General features: G+C 42.1%; 1 protein-coding gene across 1 annotated transcript in view; it reads right to left on the reverse strand.

Moving 5' to 3' along the window:
- Window positions 1-7414: 7414 nt before the first annotated feature.
- Window positions 7415-12612, reverse strand: part of PLPP3 (phospholipid phosphatase 3) — an 84077-nt gene continuing 78879 nt past the window's right edge. The window contains exon 6 of the mRNA XM_050751893.1: window positions 7415-9334. Within this exon, the coding sequence (XP_050607850.1) occupies window positions 9209-9334 (126 nt within the window). The 3' untranslated portion in view covers window positions 7415-9208. The remainder of the gene's footprint in view (window positions 9335-12612) is intronic.

A 12612-nucleotide genomic window follows, 5' to 3' on the forward strand; every position in this document is an offset into this window, starting at 1 on the left:
ACCTAAGTAATACCTTCAGGCTGAAGTTGAAGTTGGAGAAGTAGAGGACAAATCATTCAGTGCTGTGTATCTATCAAAGCAGTTTGAACTATTTTTTGAAAGTTTTCTGCAAAGAGTTTTGAAAGAGAATGGCGTGATTAGATTTGCCTAGCCCAGGGCCAAAGGAACTACTGTGTCTCCTTCCTGACAGGAGCAAACACAAAACTACTTTCTAGAGATCGGGCCATATGAGACTCACAGAGAAAACACAAGCCCTGCTATAGATAAGCTCACAATAAAAAATTATAAGCCATACAAGTGCAACCTACTTAGTGTCAAAAATGAAAATGAAAGCCCAAAAAGATTTTTCTTATTCATCCTTATCAGACTGTTAAAATTTTAAAGTATAACAATAACTTTGTCATACTTTCAAATAGTCGAGAATGGAAGTCAACTGTCAATCTCAGATGCTGCTGCTAAAAGTATAAATTTGATACAGCTGTTGTGAAGAGCACTTTGGCAATATTTATTAAAGTTGAGATGTATATACTCTACCACGCAGTGATTCCATTGCTAAGTCCATTGAGACTAAAACTCTCTCTTACTTGGATAAGGAGAAAACATAGGATCTCTGTTACTTCATTGTTTGTAACAGTGAAATACTGGAAACAACCTAAATGTCCATCAATATTATAATGAATGAGTTATAGCCACCACAGAGTGGCTAAAATGAATCACACCAGGTCTGTGTGCCATCACGTATACAGTGCAAAATACAACATGGAATGATCAGACTACATCGTAAAAATACATACTACTTTAATAATATTTACATGTGTATGCATATAAAACTCACAACTGGTTCTTTATATGGCACGTGGATGCGTACATATTTTGGATCAAGTAAGAAAACCTGAATTTAAAAGACACATACCAAAATTCAGGATAATGGTTACCTTGGGGAGGGACTGTGTGGAATGGAGTGACTGGGCTTAAATGGCATCTTCATGGTTCATTTCCTAACAACAACATTTGATCCAGAAAAATAGTGCCCAATGCTAATTTGTTATAGCTGAGTGCTAGGCACAGGGGTCTCATGTTGTACTCCGTATTATAGTATATTTTCAAAATAAAACAAAATTTAAAAACAAGAATAAATTCCATGCTAAGCATTTTATTCCCTAAGCAAGTGAGTGATGTGGTTAGATTTGTGCTTTGGAAAGCTCCCCCAACCTCTGAATGGAGGACGTCTTAGCAGAGGGTAAATGGAGGCAGGAAGACCCGGTAAGAAGGCTGTTTGCAACAGGCTAAGAAAGAGTTAATGAGGTCTGGCACAGGTTAGTGGTCAGGGATGGATTTGAAAGCTATTTAAGAGGTAATATTGCCAATATACTACCAGTCTCCTTTTTCTTTTGGTGTTTAAAAAAATTTTGTTTATACAAGCTTCCCTCATTTCTCCTTTTCAATGAAGTATGACCTACAAATAGACAAGTACATAAATCATAAGTATGCAGCTTAACACATTTTCACACAGTGACCACCACCCAGATCATGTCTTCTCCCAGTCAATGTATAGCCCCAAAGGTAACCACAAATCAGAGTTCTATCATCATAGATTAGTTTTGCCTGTTTTAAACTTTATGAAAATGAGCCCATATAGTATGTATTGTTTTGTGCCTGGTTTCATTCATTCAATATTCTTTTTGTGCATTCACTCACATTGTTGTATGTATAAGAGTTTGTTGGTTTTTATTGCTAAATAGTATTCTTCATGTGAATATTTAATTCCATTATTTAATTGGCGCTCAGATGTGGATGGGAACTTGGGTTTGTTCCAGTTTGGGATAGTGTTGTCATGAGCACTCTTGCACATGTCTTGTTGCACACACATATTTCCTTCTGTTGGATAGGTATTTTAGGAGTGAAATTTCTGGAGAATAGGGTATGTGTATTAATGGCTTTAGTAGATACCGGGAAGGTTTTCCGAAGTGATAGTACAAATGTACATGCCCACCAGCAGTGAATGAGAGTTCCAGTTGTTTCACATCCACTATCGGCTGTTTCTTGACTTCAGACAAGAATATCATAGATATGCAATGATATTTCATTGTAATTTTAATTTGCATTTCCTCAAGACTAAAAAGTTGAGCATGCTTTTACATGTTTATCTCCCGCTTGTATATCCTGTCATGAAGTTTTAGAAATAGGTTGTCTCTCTTTTTCTTATTATTTACACAGTTTGAGAATCAAAACAATACCACCAAAGCCTCCCTGATACTAATATTTATCTCTGATAATTCACTCATTTGCTGTCTTCTTTTAGAAGACCTGGAGAGGCTGAGGCGGGTGGATCACCTGAGGTCAGGAGTTTGAGACCAGCCTGGTCAACATGGTGAAATCCTGTCTCTACTAAAATACAAAAAAATTAGCCGGGCATGGTGGCACGTGCCTGTAATCCCAGCTTCTAGGGAGGCTGAGCCAGGAGAATTGCTTGAACCTGGGAGGTGGAGGTGGTAGTGAGCTGAGACTGAGCCACTGTACTTCAGCCTGGACGACAGAGCGAGAATCTGTCTCAAAAAAATAAAAAAGCAGGAAGCCTGGATCAGTAGCATCCCACTCTATTGGTGCCAATTTACTGTATTAGCCCACTTTCATGCCGCTGATAAAGACCTACCTGAGATGGGACAATTTACAAAAGAGGTTTATGGGACTTACAGTTCCACATGTCTGGGGAGGCCTCACAATCATGGCAAAAGGTAAAAGGCACGTCTCACATGGCAGCAGACAAGAGATGAGGGCTCGTACAGGGAAACTCCCCTTTTTAAAACCATCTGATCTTGTGAGACGTATTCACTATCACAAGACTAGTGCAGGAAAGACCCGCCCCTATAATTCAATCACTTCCCACGGGCTTCCTCCCACAACACGTGGGAATTCAAGATGAGATTTGGGTGGGGACACAGCCAAACCATATCAGAGGGGTTTACGCAAAAACAAACAAACAAACAAACCTGACATTTCTTGTCAGAGTCAGATGTTCTAGAAGGGATGCTTACACAGGGTAGGGAGCAGATCCAGATCTTTCTGATTCCTTCCATGTCACAACACTTCATAAAGGCCCCTCCTCCCCATCACACTACTGGGATTATTTACTCATTATTTACTAGAACTACATTCTAGGCTCTAGGCTCACGAAAGACCGGGCTCTTTTCATTCATTTTGCTGAGTCAGTGCTGTAACCAGACTTTAGCCCTAGGTGGGTCTCAGGGGAGCCCTCCTTAATAGCAGGTCCTCCTGCTGAGAGCTCTCATAGCTCCTCCTGCATTCTTTCTTCAGAACACTCATCCCAGTTCTTAATTACGTATTTGTAAGTTGACTGTTCGTATTCCCCTTTAGACTATGAGCTCCTTGAAGCTGGCATCCCATTTTATCTACTATTTTACTTCAGGTGTTTACCAGTGCCTGGTACGCAGGAAGTGATTAACAAATATTAGTCAATGGATGACTGAAGTCATTTAGATCAGAATCCCAGATCTATCCCGTATGAGATGTGTGAACTAAAACAAGATTCTTAACAGCTTCATTTTCTCACTCAGTAAAATGGGGCTATTCATTGCTACCTTTTTATTTTGTATTGTTTTATTGATACATCATAGTTGTATACACATTTGGAGTACATGTGATACTTTGATACATGTATATGATATATAGTGATCAAATCAGGGGAATGGGGACATCCATCACCTAAGACATTGATCTTTTCTTTGTGTTGGAAACATTGCAATTCTTCTCTTCTAGTTATTTTGAAATATACAATAAATTGCTGTTAACTGCAATTTAATATACTATCCAATATTAGAACTTATTCCTTCTATCAATTGTATTTTTTTACCTATCAACCAACTTCTCTTCATTTTCCCCCAATCATATCTACTTTAACAGTTGTTTTTGAAGATTTAAATGAAGCAGACTGCATGAAAATACCTGGGTCAGGATTTTGCACATCAACAGTTCTTTGGGAATACTTTACAATAAACAAATGAATGTATGAATTTACTCTAACTGGCAGGAATCTTATGCAGATTTCTAGCTTTTAAAGTTTTTTGTTTTTTTCCTTCTATCTCTACGTCAGAGAAAATGTAAGTCCTCATTAATTCCTAAGGAATTAATGTTTGCAATAGGGTCAATGTTTTGCAATTCTCTATATCCCTGCGGCCTGTTTAATTGGATGGTTACCAAGAATCACATGACTATTTGACCTGGATGATGATTAATTGGTTCAAAATTGCCAGGAACTGTTCAGTGCCAGGCAGAAATGCAGGATTTGCAGAGGGTAAGACTTGCTTCTGCCCCTGATAATCTGACAGTCTTGATACAGACCTTTATGCATGCAATTTTGGTACATTAAGCTAAGGGGTTACTGATGTCTGCACCCAGCATGCTCCGAGCCAAGCCCCGGAGGAGTGTGGCTTGGGGGCAGCACACCTGAACAGAGTCTGCAGATTTAAGGAGCAAAGAGTGGGAGTATTTCTCAAACTTTATTGTGCATATGAATCACCTAGGGATCTTACCCAAAGGAAGATTCTGATTCTGTAGGTTGGGGTGGGGCAAGGCTCTCCTAGGTCTGTATTTCTACCAAGCTCCCCAGGGATACAAATGTTGTTAGTCTGTGAACCACATTTAAAGAAGCAAGTCAAGGCCCACAGAATGCCATGAGCAAAGAGGTATAAAAACAGATCTTGCAAATCTCATCTTTACTGAGCAATACCCCAAGGCTCAGAGAGGTTAAGAAATGTGTCCAAAGTCACAACACATAGCTGGTAAGTGTCAGAGACAAGACTGCAACCTGGGCCTGAGTCCCCAGGTCCTAGTTTCCTTCTCCACATCATGCTGCTCCTCACAATAGCGTGCAGCTCCATTGTTTCCTTAAGTCCGCATGAAACGGGGCTACTTCTCAAGTTCCATTTGTCAAGTACTGTTGGAAGGTAAAATGGAAAGACTGGGGTACTAGGATCAGGAGGCTTGAGCTCCGGTCTCACCAGTCCCTCCACTCCCTGGGTGCCTTCCTTCTCCCACCCCCACGAACAAGAGTTGTTCTGCCCCTCTGCACATTGGTTCTTCAGATTTGAAATGAAAATTTGGCCTCTGGCCTTAAGGATCTTCCTAGCTACATTTTGGGGCCCAAAGAAACATCACCACTTATAGAAAAATGCTGTGAAATTGCTGAGCTATTCCAGGGGCTGGAGGGGGCTGCATTGTCTAGCAGTAAAGAGCAGGCTGACCTTGGTGTCAAGGAGACACGAGCCACTTGGGTCTATTTCCAGGACTTGAAGCCAAATGGAGCACCCCTGGCTGGATTTTTGTTTTTCTTTTCTTTTTTTTTTTTTTTTAAGGGTCTCACTCCATTGCCCAGGCTGGAGTGCAGTGGTGCAATCTCGGCTCACTGCAACCTCTGCCTCCCAGGTTCAAGTGATTCTCCTGCCTCAGCCTCCAGAGTAGCTGGGATTACAGGCATGTGCCACAATGCCCAGCTAGTCTTTTGTATTTTTAGTACAGATGCAGTTTCACCATGTTGGCCGGGCTAGTCTTGAACTCCTGACCTCAAGTGATCTGCCCTCCTCGGCCTCCTAAAGTGCTGGGATTACAGGCGTGAGTGAGCCATCATGCCTGGTCCCTGGCTGGATTTTGAAGTTGCTTGGGATTGATGACTTCTTTTTTCCTTCTATTTATCTCCCCCCACTTTTTTTTTTTTTTTTTTTTTTGAGATGGAGTCTGGCTCTGTTGCCCAGGCTGGAGTGCAATGGCATGATCTCGGCTCACTGCAAGCTCCGCCTCCCGGGTTCACGCCATTCTCCTGCCTCAGCCTCCGGAGTAGCTGGGACTACAGGCGCCCACCACCACGCCCAGCTAATTTTTTTTTGTATTTTTAGTAGAGACGGGGTTTCAATGTGTTAGCCAGGATGGTTTCAATCTCCTGACCTCGTGATCTGCCTGCCTTGGCCTCCCAAAGCTCAGGGAGTACAGGCGTGAGATATCACGCCCAGCTTCTTTCCCTTTTTAAATAGGAATGTCTTTAACTGTTATTCTATGCCTGTCCCACCACTGAACTTAGGGAGCAGATAACTTGTTTCTTAAGTTTCACAAGTTCATAGAGAACAATGTATTCCAGGGTGGATTAAACATGGAGCCTCTTTACCTAATTTGAATGGGTTAGTTTAGATGATGAGATTTGGGGTGTTTACGTTGTTAAGATTTAGGATTTTGACTTGATACTGCCATATCCTAGGTCTTTAGGGGATGTGGGGATAGGGTGATAGGTTTTGCATGTGGGATGGGTATGAATCTTTTGAGGGTCAGAGGGTGACCTCTGGTACTCCTCATGTTCCCGAAACATGTCCATGTCTTCAATCCCTGGCATCTGTGAATATATGTTCCATGGCAAAGAGGAATTAAGGCAGCAGATTGAATTAAGTTTGCCAGTGAACTGACTTTAATATACGTGATTATCCTAGATTATGAGCGGGCCTGTGTAATCACCAAGGAGGGCCCTTACACGTGAAAGGGGTGGCAGACGAGGAGAACCAAAGAGATGGCAGGTGAGGACTCGACCCAGTGTTGCTTCCTCCATGTGAACATGGAGGAAGAGGGCCACAAGCCAGGGAAAGTGGGTGGCTCTAAAGATGGAAAAGGCAAGGAAATAGCTTCTCCCCTACAGCCTTCAAGACTGTAAGACAATACATCTATGTTGTTTTACGTTTGTGGTAATTTGTTACAGCTGCCATAGTAAATTAATATAAGACCTGTCCTACAATTTAATGCTCTAGGATCTTAGACAAATCATTTCATCTTTGCATTCCTTAGTATTCCTTCTTTCTAAAAATAAGAACTGCTGTGAAGATCAGACAGAACAAATAGGCAAAAATCCCTGGCACACAGGTGCTCGATAAATGTGAATTTCTAGCTTCCCCTTTTCTTCCAGGTTGGAGGAACACAAGGAAGGGAAGCAGGAGCCACATGCCATTCTCAGCAGTGCCTGCACCTTCCTTTGATGTGGACTGTGTACAGGATTCCCTCAGTACAGCTCCCCCAGCATACCTTATCTAGAGTGAAGGCTGCTTATCTGCCCTTGGGGCTCCTACAGCTCCTACCTCTCTGATGGAAAAATCCCTTTTAGAATACAAAAGCTCTCTAGAAGAGCCTGAGATGAGGGTAGAGCCAGGGCCTCATTCTGCAAACAGGCTTTCAGAGATGAAAGAGCAGGGCAGACATCAGTATCTACCCTATGACCACCACATTTCCCACTGAAAAAACTCAGGAGTTGGTGCCCTGAGATGAGGCACGCCCACTCAAAGAGGCCAGCCTGTGATTCTTCCTTCTCCTGCCCGCACACCTGAGACAAACATCTCTCAAACACTCCAGGCTTGCAAGTCCTTAATTAGTTGTGTTACGAGCTTTTATTTAAAAAGCACATTTAATACAAGTATAGTTTCGCAGATACAAGTTTTCACTTTGTATGCTACAAAAGTCTTTGAATATTATTCTCTTTACAAAATGGAACCTTACAAAAATACTGACAATTTAATGTTTTTATACAGTTTTCTCTAGTTGCAGTTATTTCTTTCATTATAAAACAATGTCTACCACAGAACTATGATATTTTAGTTGATATTTAAAAAATTAACTCAATGCTTTTTTAAGCAGCTAATGTAAATAACACAGGTCGAGACACAGTTTATGATCATAGTGGATATAGCTAAAATTGTTTCAGAAATAATATCTTACATAGTTAACTTTTAATGTTTTATACATTATTTATATAATATTTATATATAAAAATCATAGCTTGCTATAAGTTGAAATGAAAGGACGGACTCTGTAGTAAGGATGTGCATGTGGTTGATCCATATGGTTACATGTAACCCTTTGAAAGGTCTGCATCCAAGATCTAAACGCATTTCTTCCTTCCTCCTTTCCTCAAAAGGTTCAGTAGAAGGGGTCCCTGTCTATCACCTAGAGTAGGACCTTGCATGGAAGGACACTTATGGATAGAGGATGAGGAAAACTCTCTACCGAGATTTAACCCATATGTTCTGCCCAGCAGAACCTATCAAGAACTGCCCTAGGGGTCAACCCCAAGACAATAGTGCTTTACACAGCAAGAGCAACTCCTACAAAGACCCTCAGCTCTGTCATCCTGAAGGGTAACCTCTCAGGCATGAGACTGCCTGCTTCTCTGGCTCCTTCTGATTTGCAACAGCTAAAAGGTTGGTTCGATTTTCATTCTGCCCCCTTCACTCTCCCACCTGTTGTACAGAAGGCTGCTTTCCATCAGCTGGTGGCAGACCATGCCTTGCTCATCCCGGGCCCTCACAGGAAATCCTGGTGGGCACGCAGCAAGGATTTCAAGGGAGAAGGCAGTAACCGAAGTCGAACTGTTTCTAAGAGTGTGCAAGTGCCCGGTGATTGACGTGCACAACATCAGCATCCTGCAATTGACATTTCAACATCACAGGATGGTGCGTCAAAAGAAGAAAAGTGAAGGCCTGTGCCCTCGATTTCTTCTGAAATTGTGCTATTTGTGAAATTCACTCGTCCACAAAGAGTCTGCTAATCACTAATGTGAGGAACTATGGTTGTTGGCCTATGGGCAGGGGAGGTGGTAAGGCCTTAGCACTGGGAATCTGGATTCGGGATCTGATCACTTGACTGAGCAAACTTGCTCTTTCCTTCTATTTAAAACACAAAGCAAAACTTCCTGAACTAAAGTCACAGTACAGAATAGAATGGGATGGACAGAAAGACTCAAGAGGGCAGCTCTGCAATGGCTATTTTCTTGATTCAGTGCTATGTCTGGCATCGTGTGCTACAATGTGAATTTTTGCTTTTCTCACAGGCCTGGGATTCCTCAGATCACAAAAGGTGACCAGCAGCCTCTACTCAAATAATTTTAGTGTTTGTTCCTGAACAAGCCGTGTTCACTAGAACATGAACACTTAAACCAATTGCACATCCAGGACTCTGGCACTTGGTGTTAGTTTGCTGTTGTTTCCACATAGGCGAACACTACCTATTTTGGAAGGCCACAAAGTAAAACATTTTTTTTTTCCTTTTAAAAAATCAGTCGGGCAAAAGTTTTTCCCTACATTCTACTGTCTGATGAGATTGGAGAGCAGCAAGAACTTGCTGTCAGCAGTCATTTTACAGAAACAGCTCAGGAGGTGGGTGGCACCTACACCATGTTGTGGTGATTGTTCCTGTCAATAATGTCCACAGGTGAAAGGATTTCCTTCCGGATAGCAGGGGCAGGCAGGGAGAGCGTCGTCTTAGTCTTGAAGAGGTCAGACACGAAGAAAACCTAGAAGCACAAATCAGAGATGGAAGTCAGTAACTGATATCCGGGGTCTGGGTACACAGGGTAAAGGAAGGTCAGAGGAGCACAGACTGCAGGAAGAGGGGCCTCAAATCACAACTCTTTGAATAGGGAAGGGTGATAGGGATCATATCGTCAAGGCTTATTGTACAGATAGGGAAACTGAGGCCCAGGAAAAGGCAGTGACATGCTCCAGGTTGCACAACACCAGTTCAGTAGAATCCACTTCTAAGGACTCTCAGTCCAGTGCCCGTATCTGCAACCCACACTTCCTTATTTCTCAAGGCAAACGAATAGCAATGAAAGATAAGTTCCTAAACAAAGGAAGCAGGTCATAATTAGTTATAGTCATTAATTCACACTACTTTCCCTTTCCTCACAAAGGAATCCAGGGTGTAACCAGAAAAGATCAGCCAACATGAACTCCTATCAGCAAGAGCTGAAGTCAGGCAGTGGTGACTATTTTTCCTGAAAACCTACTGATATCAACTATTTGATGGGGGTCAAGAAACCGGGTTCTCGTTGCTGAGAAAGTTGGCAACTAACCTGGAGGAAAGGTTAATGAAAAATCTCCTATCACTTATTCCCAGCGTCCTTTTTCCTCCTGGGAGTGTGACCTCACTGAGTCTTTCTTATAATACCTGAGAAACATTTATTGAATGCCACTTGCAAAAGTGTGAGGATGGCACAGGCATAGTTCCTGCCTCAATGAACTTATGATGAAAGATCCAAGGGCTTGATGAGCTACTGGAGTAAGAAAAATTTATGCTTTGTATTAGATGGCAAAATAAATACAGACATCCATTTGAGCCATTTAGCAACAGGAGTTTTTACTAAGTAACCATAAGCGGCAGCTATCAGTCATGTAATTTAATAGGAAACACATGGCTGGGTTTCAAAATAGCAAGTAAAACACTATCAGAGTTCCTATATCCAACAGCTTTCTGAATTGATGGGTCTTTGTCCTGCAGATGGTAATGTGCTCACTACTAATGACAGCACTATGGCTTCACTCTGGCCACATTATAGGCAAGAAAACAAAGTTCTTTTTTTTTTTTTTTTTTTTTTTTTTTGAGACAGAGTCTGGCTCTGTCGCCCAGGCTGGAGTGCAGTGGCCGGATCTCAGCTCACTGCAAGCTCCGCCTCCCGGGTTCATGCCATTCTCCTGCCTCAGCCTCCCGAGTAGCTGGGACTACAGGCACCCGCCACCTCGCCCGGCTAGTTTTTTGTATTTTTTTAGTAGAGACGGGGTTTCACCGTGTTAGCCAGGATGGTCTCGATCTCCTGACCTCGTGATCCGCCCTTCTCGGCCTCCCAAAGTGCTGGGATTACAGGCTTGAGCCACCGCACCCGGCCTGAAAACAAAGTTCTTAATAAGATTTTACCAAAACTAAGGCTCTAGCGATCCAGGGCCTGGCCACAGTAGGGACTTGCATTATTTGTTAAACTCATTTTCACAATGTCCCTTCTGTAGCAACACAGCAATCAAGAAAATGCTATAAAAATCACAGCAAGAAGCTGGTGATGCTGGTTACCTCGAGAGAAGGGAACTGGGTGGCTAGAAGGCAAAGGTGAAACAGATGTTTACTGGTCACTGTAAAACCTGTTGTACCTTTTGAATTTTGTACCCATTACATATATTACCTACCAAAACATTTAATAAGTATTATTTTGTTGTTAAAAAAAAAAATAAAGCTAGGCTACTTCTATGCTACCACAAGAAAATAAAGTATTAGCCAAGAAGTATAACATCGTAATACATTCACAGTTTGAGTGGTATTGGATGTACCACTTTGCAAGGGAAAAAAATTCAGTCTTTTCTCCCTTTCTTTTGTCAGGAGGTTTGAACAGTGAAAACCATGGTACCAAAAGATTTGTCTCCTAGTCAGAGTCAAACTTGGGGATCAGGAGAAAAAAGATCTGTGCACAACCTGCCAGTAGGCTCTAGGCTCCCCTGCCAGAAAATTATTTGTAGTTGGTTTGGGAAACGGTTTTCAAGTGTCCCCAGTATGAGGAAACAGACTCGATTAAAGTTCAATGTGAAGATAATTAAACTTTTCAACTCTTCTCTACTCCAGCCCCAGCCCCACATTTTCCCTGATCTCCCCCAGTGGCCTTACTTCTTTTTGTACTAAAATGATGTTATCATCTGAGAGGTGCAAACAACAATGTCCTCATCTGTAGCTCAAAATTATCCTCCCCTTTATCCTTCAATTTGTCTCAGAGGAAGAGGTTTTGATCAATCTCTCCATCACTACTTTCTTTTTTTTTAAATTATTATTATTATTTTTAGACGGAGTCTCATTCTGTCACCCAGGCTGGAGTGCAGTGGCACGATCTCGGCTCACTGCAACCTCTGCCACCCAGGTTCAAGTGATTCTCCTGTCTCAGCTCCTGAGTAGCTGGGATTACAGGCACGTGCCACTGTGCCTGGCTAATTTTTATATTTTTAGTAGAGACAGGGTTTCACCATGCTGGCCAGGCTGGTCTTGAACTCCTGACCTCGTGATCTGCCTGCCTTGGCCTTCCAAAGTACTGAGATTAAAGGCGTGAGCCACTGCGCCTGGCCCATCACTACTTTTAACTTCACTTATCCCAGCTTAGCAGCTAGATTCATGAAAATAAGTCATACAGGTCTAATTTCTTAGAGCTCTTTCTTCCAGAATCCATCCTATCTGCCAAGGGCAAATATAGCTGGGGACAGCTCCCCCATCCCCAGCAAACACCTTCCCCTTCAAGATCTTGAACAATCTACCACCTCAATCTACTGGCTTATCTCCCAATCTAATTTTCTGAGCTCATAGTCACTACATCTTAGGGTTTCCATTTCCTAACTGCAAGATAGGAATCATATGAAGATTAAAGGCAATAATAACTTGCGAAGATCTAAACCTGTGACTGTTGCATAGTTCAATAGAAGGTGTTCCATTCTCTAATGATCTGGATACCAAAGTAATTACTGGACCCAGAGAAAGCCATGCTCTCCCATGTGTCCAAAACTTTGCTTATCGGCCTTTCTTCCTAGATGAGAGGCTTCTTGAAGATGGAATCCTAACCCTAATCACCCTCAATCACCCAAAGCACTTAGCTTTGAGCCTTGTACACAACAAGGGCTTAATAAAGGTTTGTCATTGAATTTCAAAAATTCTCTTTACTTAATAGAAAGCAAGCACACTGGCCTTGGACCTTATTGACAATACAACTCCTACAGACTTGAGGGGGAACCACATACTCAAATACTGCCCGCTCAGAGCCAAGTGGTG

This window comes from Macaca thibetana, chromosome 1 (genome assembly GCF_024542745.1).
Source record: "Macaca thibetana thibetana isolate TM-01 chromosome 1, ASM2454274v1, whole genome shotgun sequence".
NCBI lineage: Eukaryota > Metazoa > Chordata > Mammalia > Primates > Cercopithecidae > Macaca > Macaca thibetana.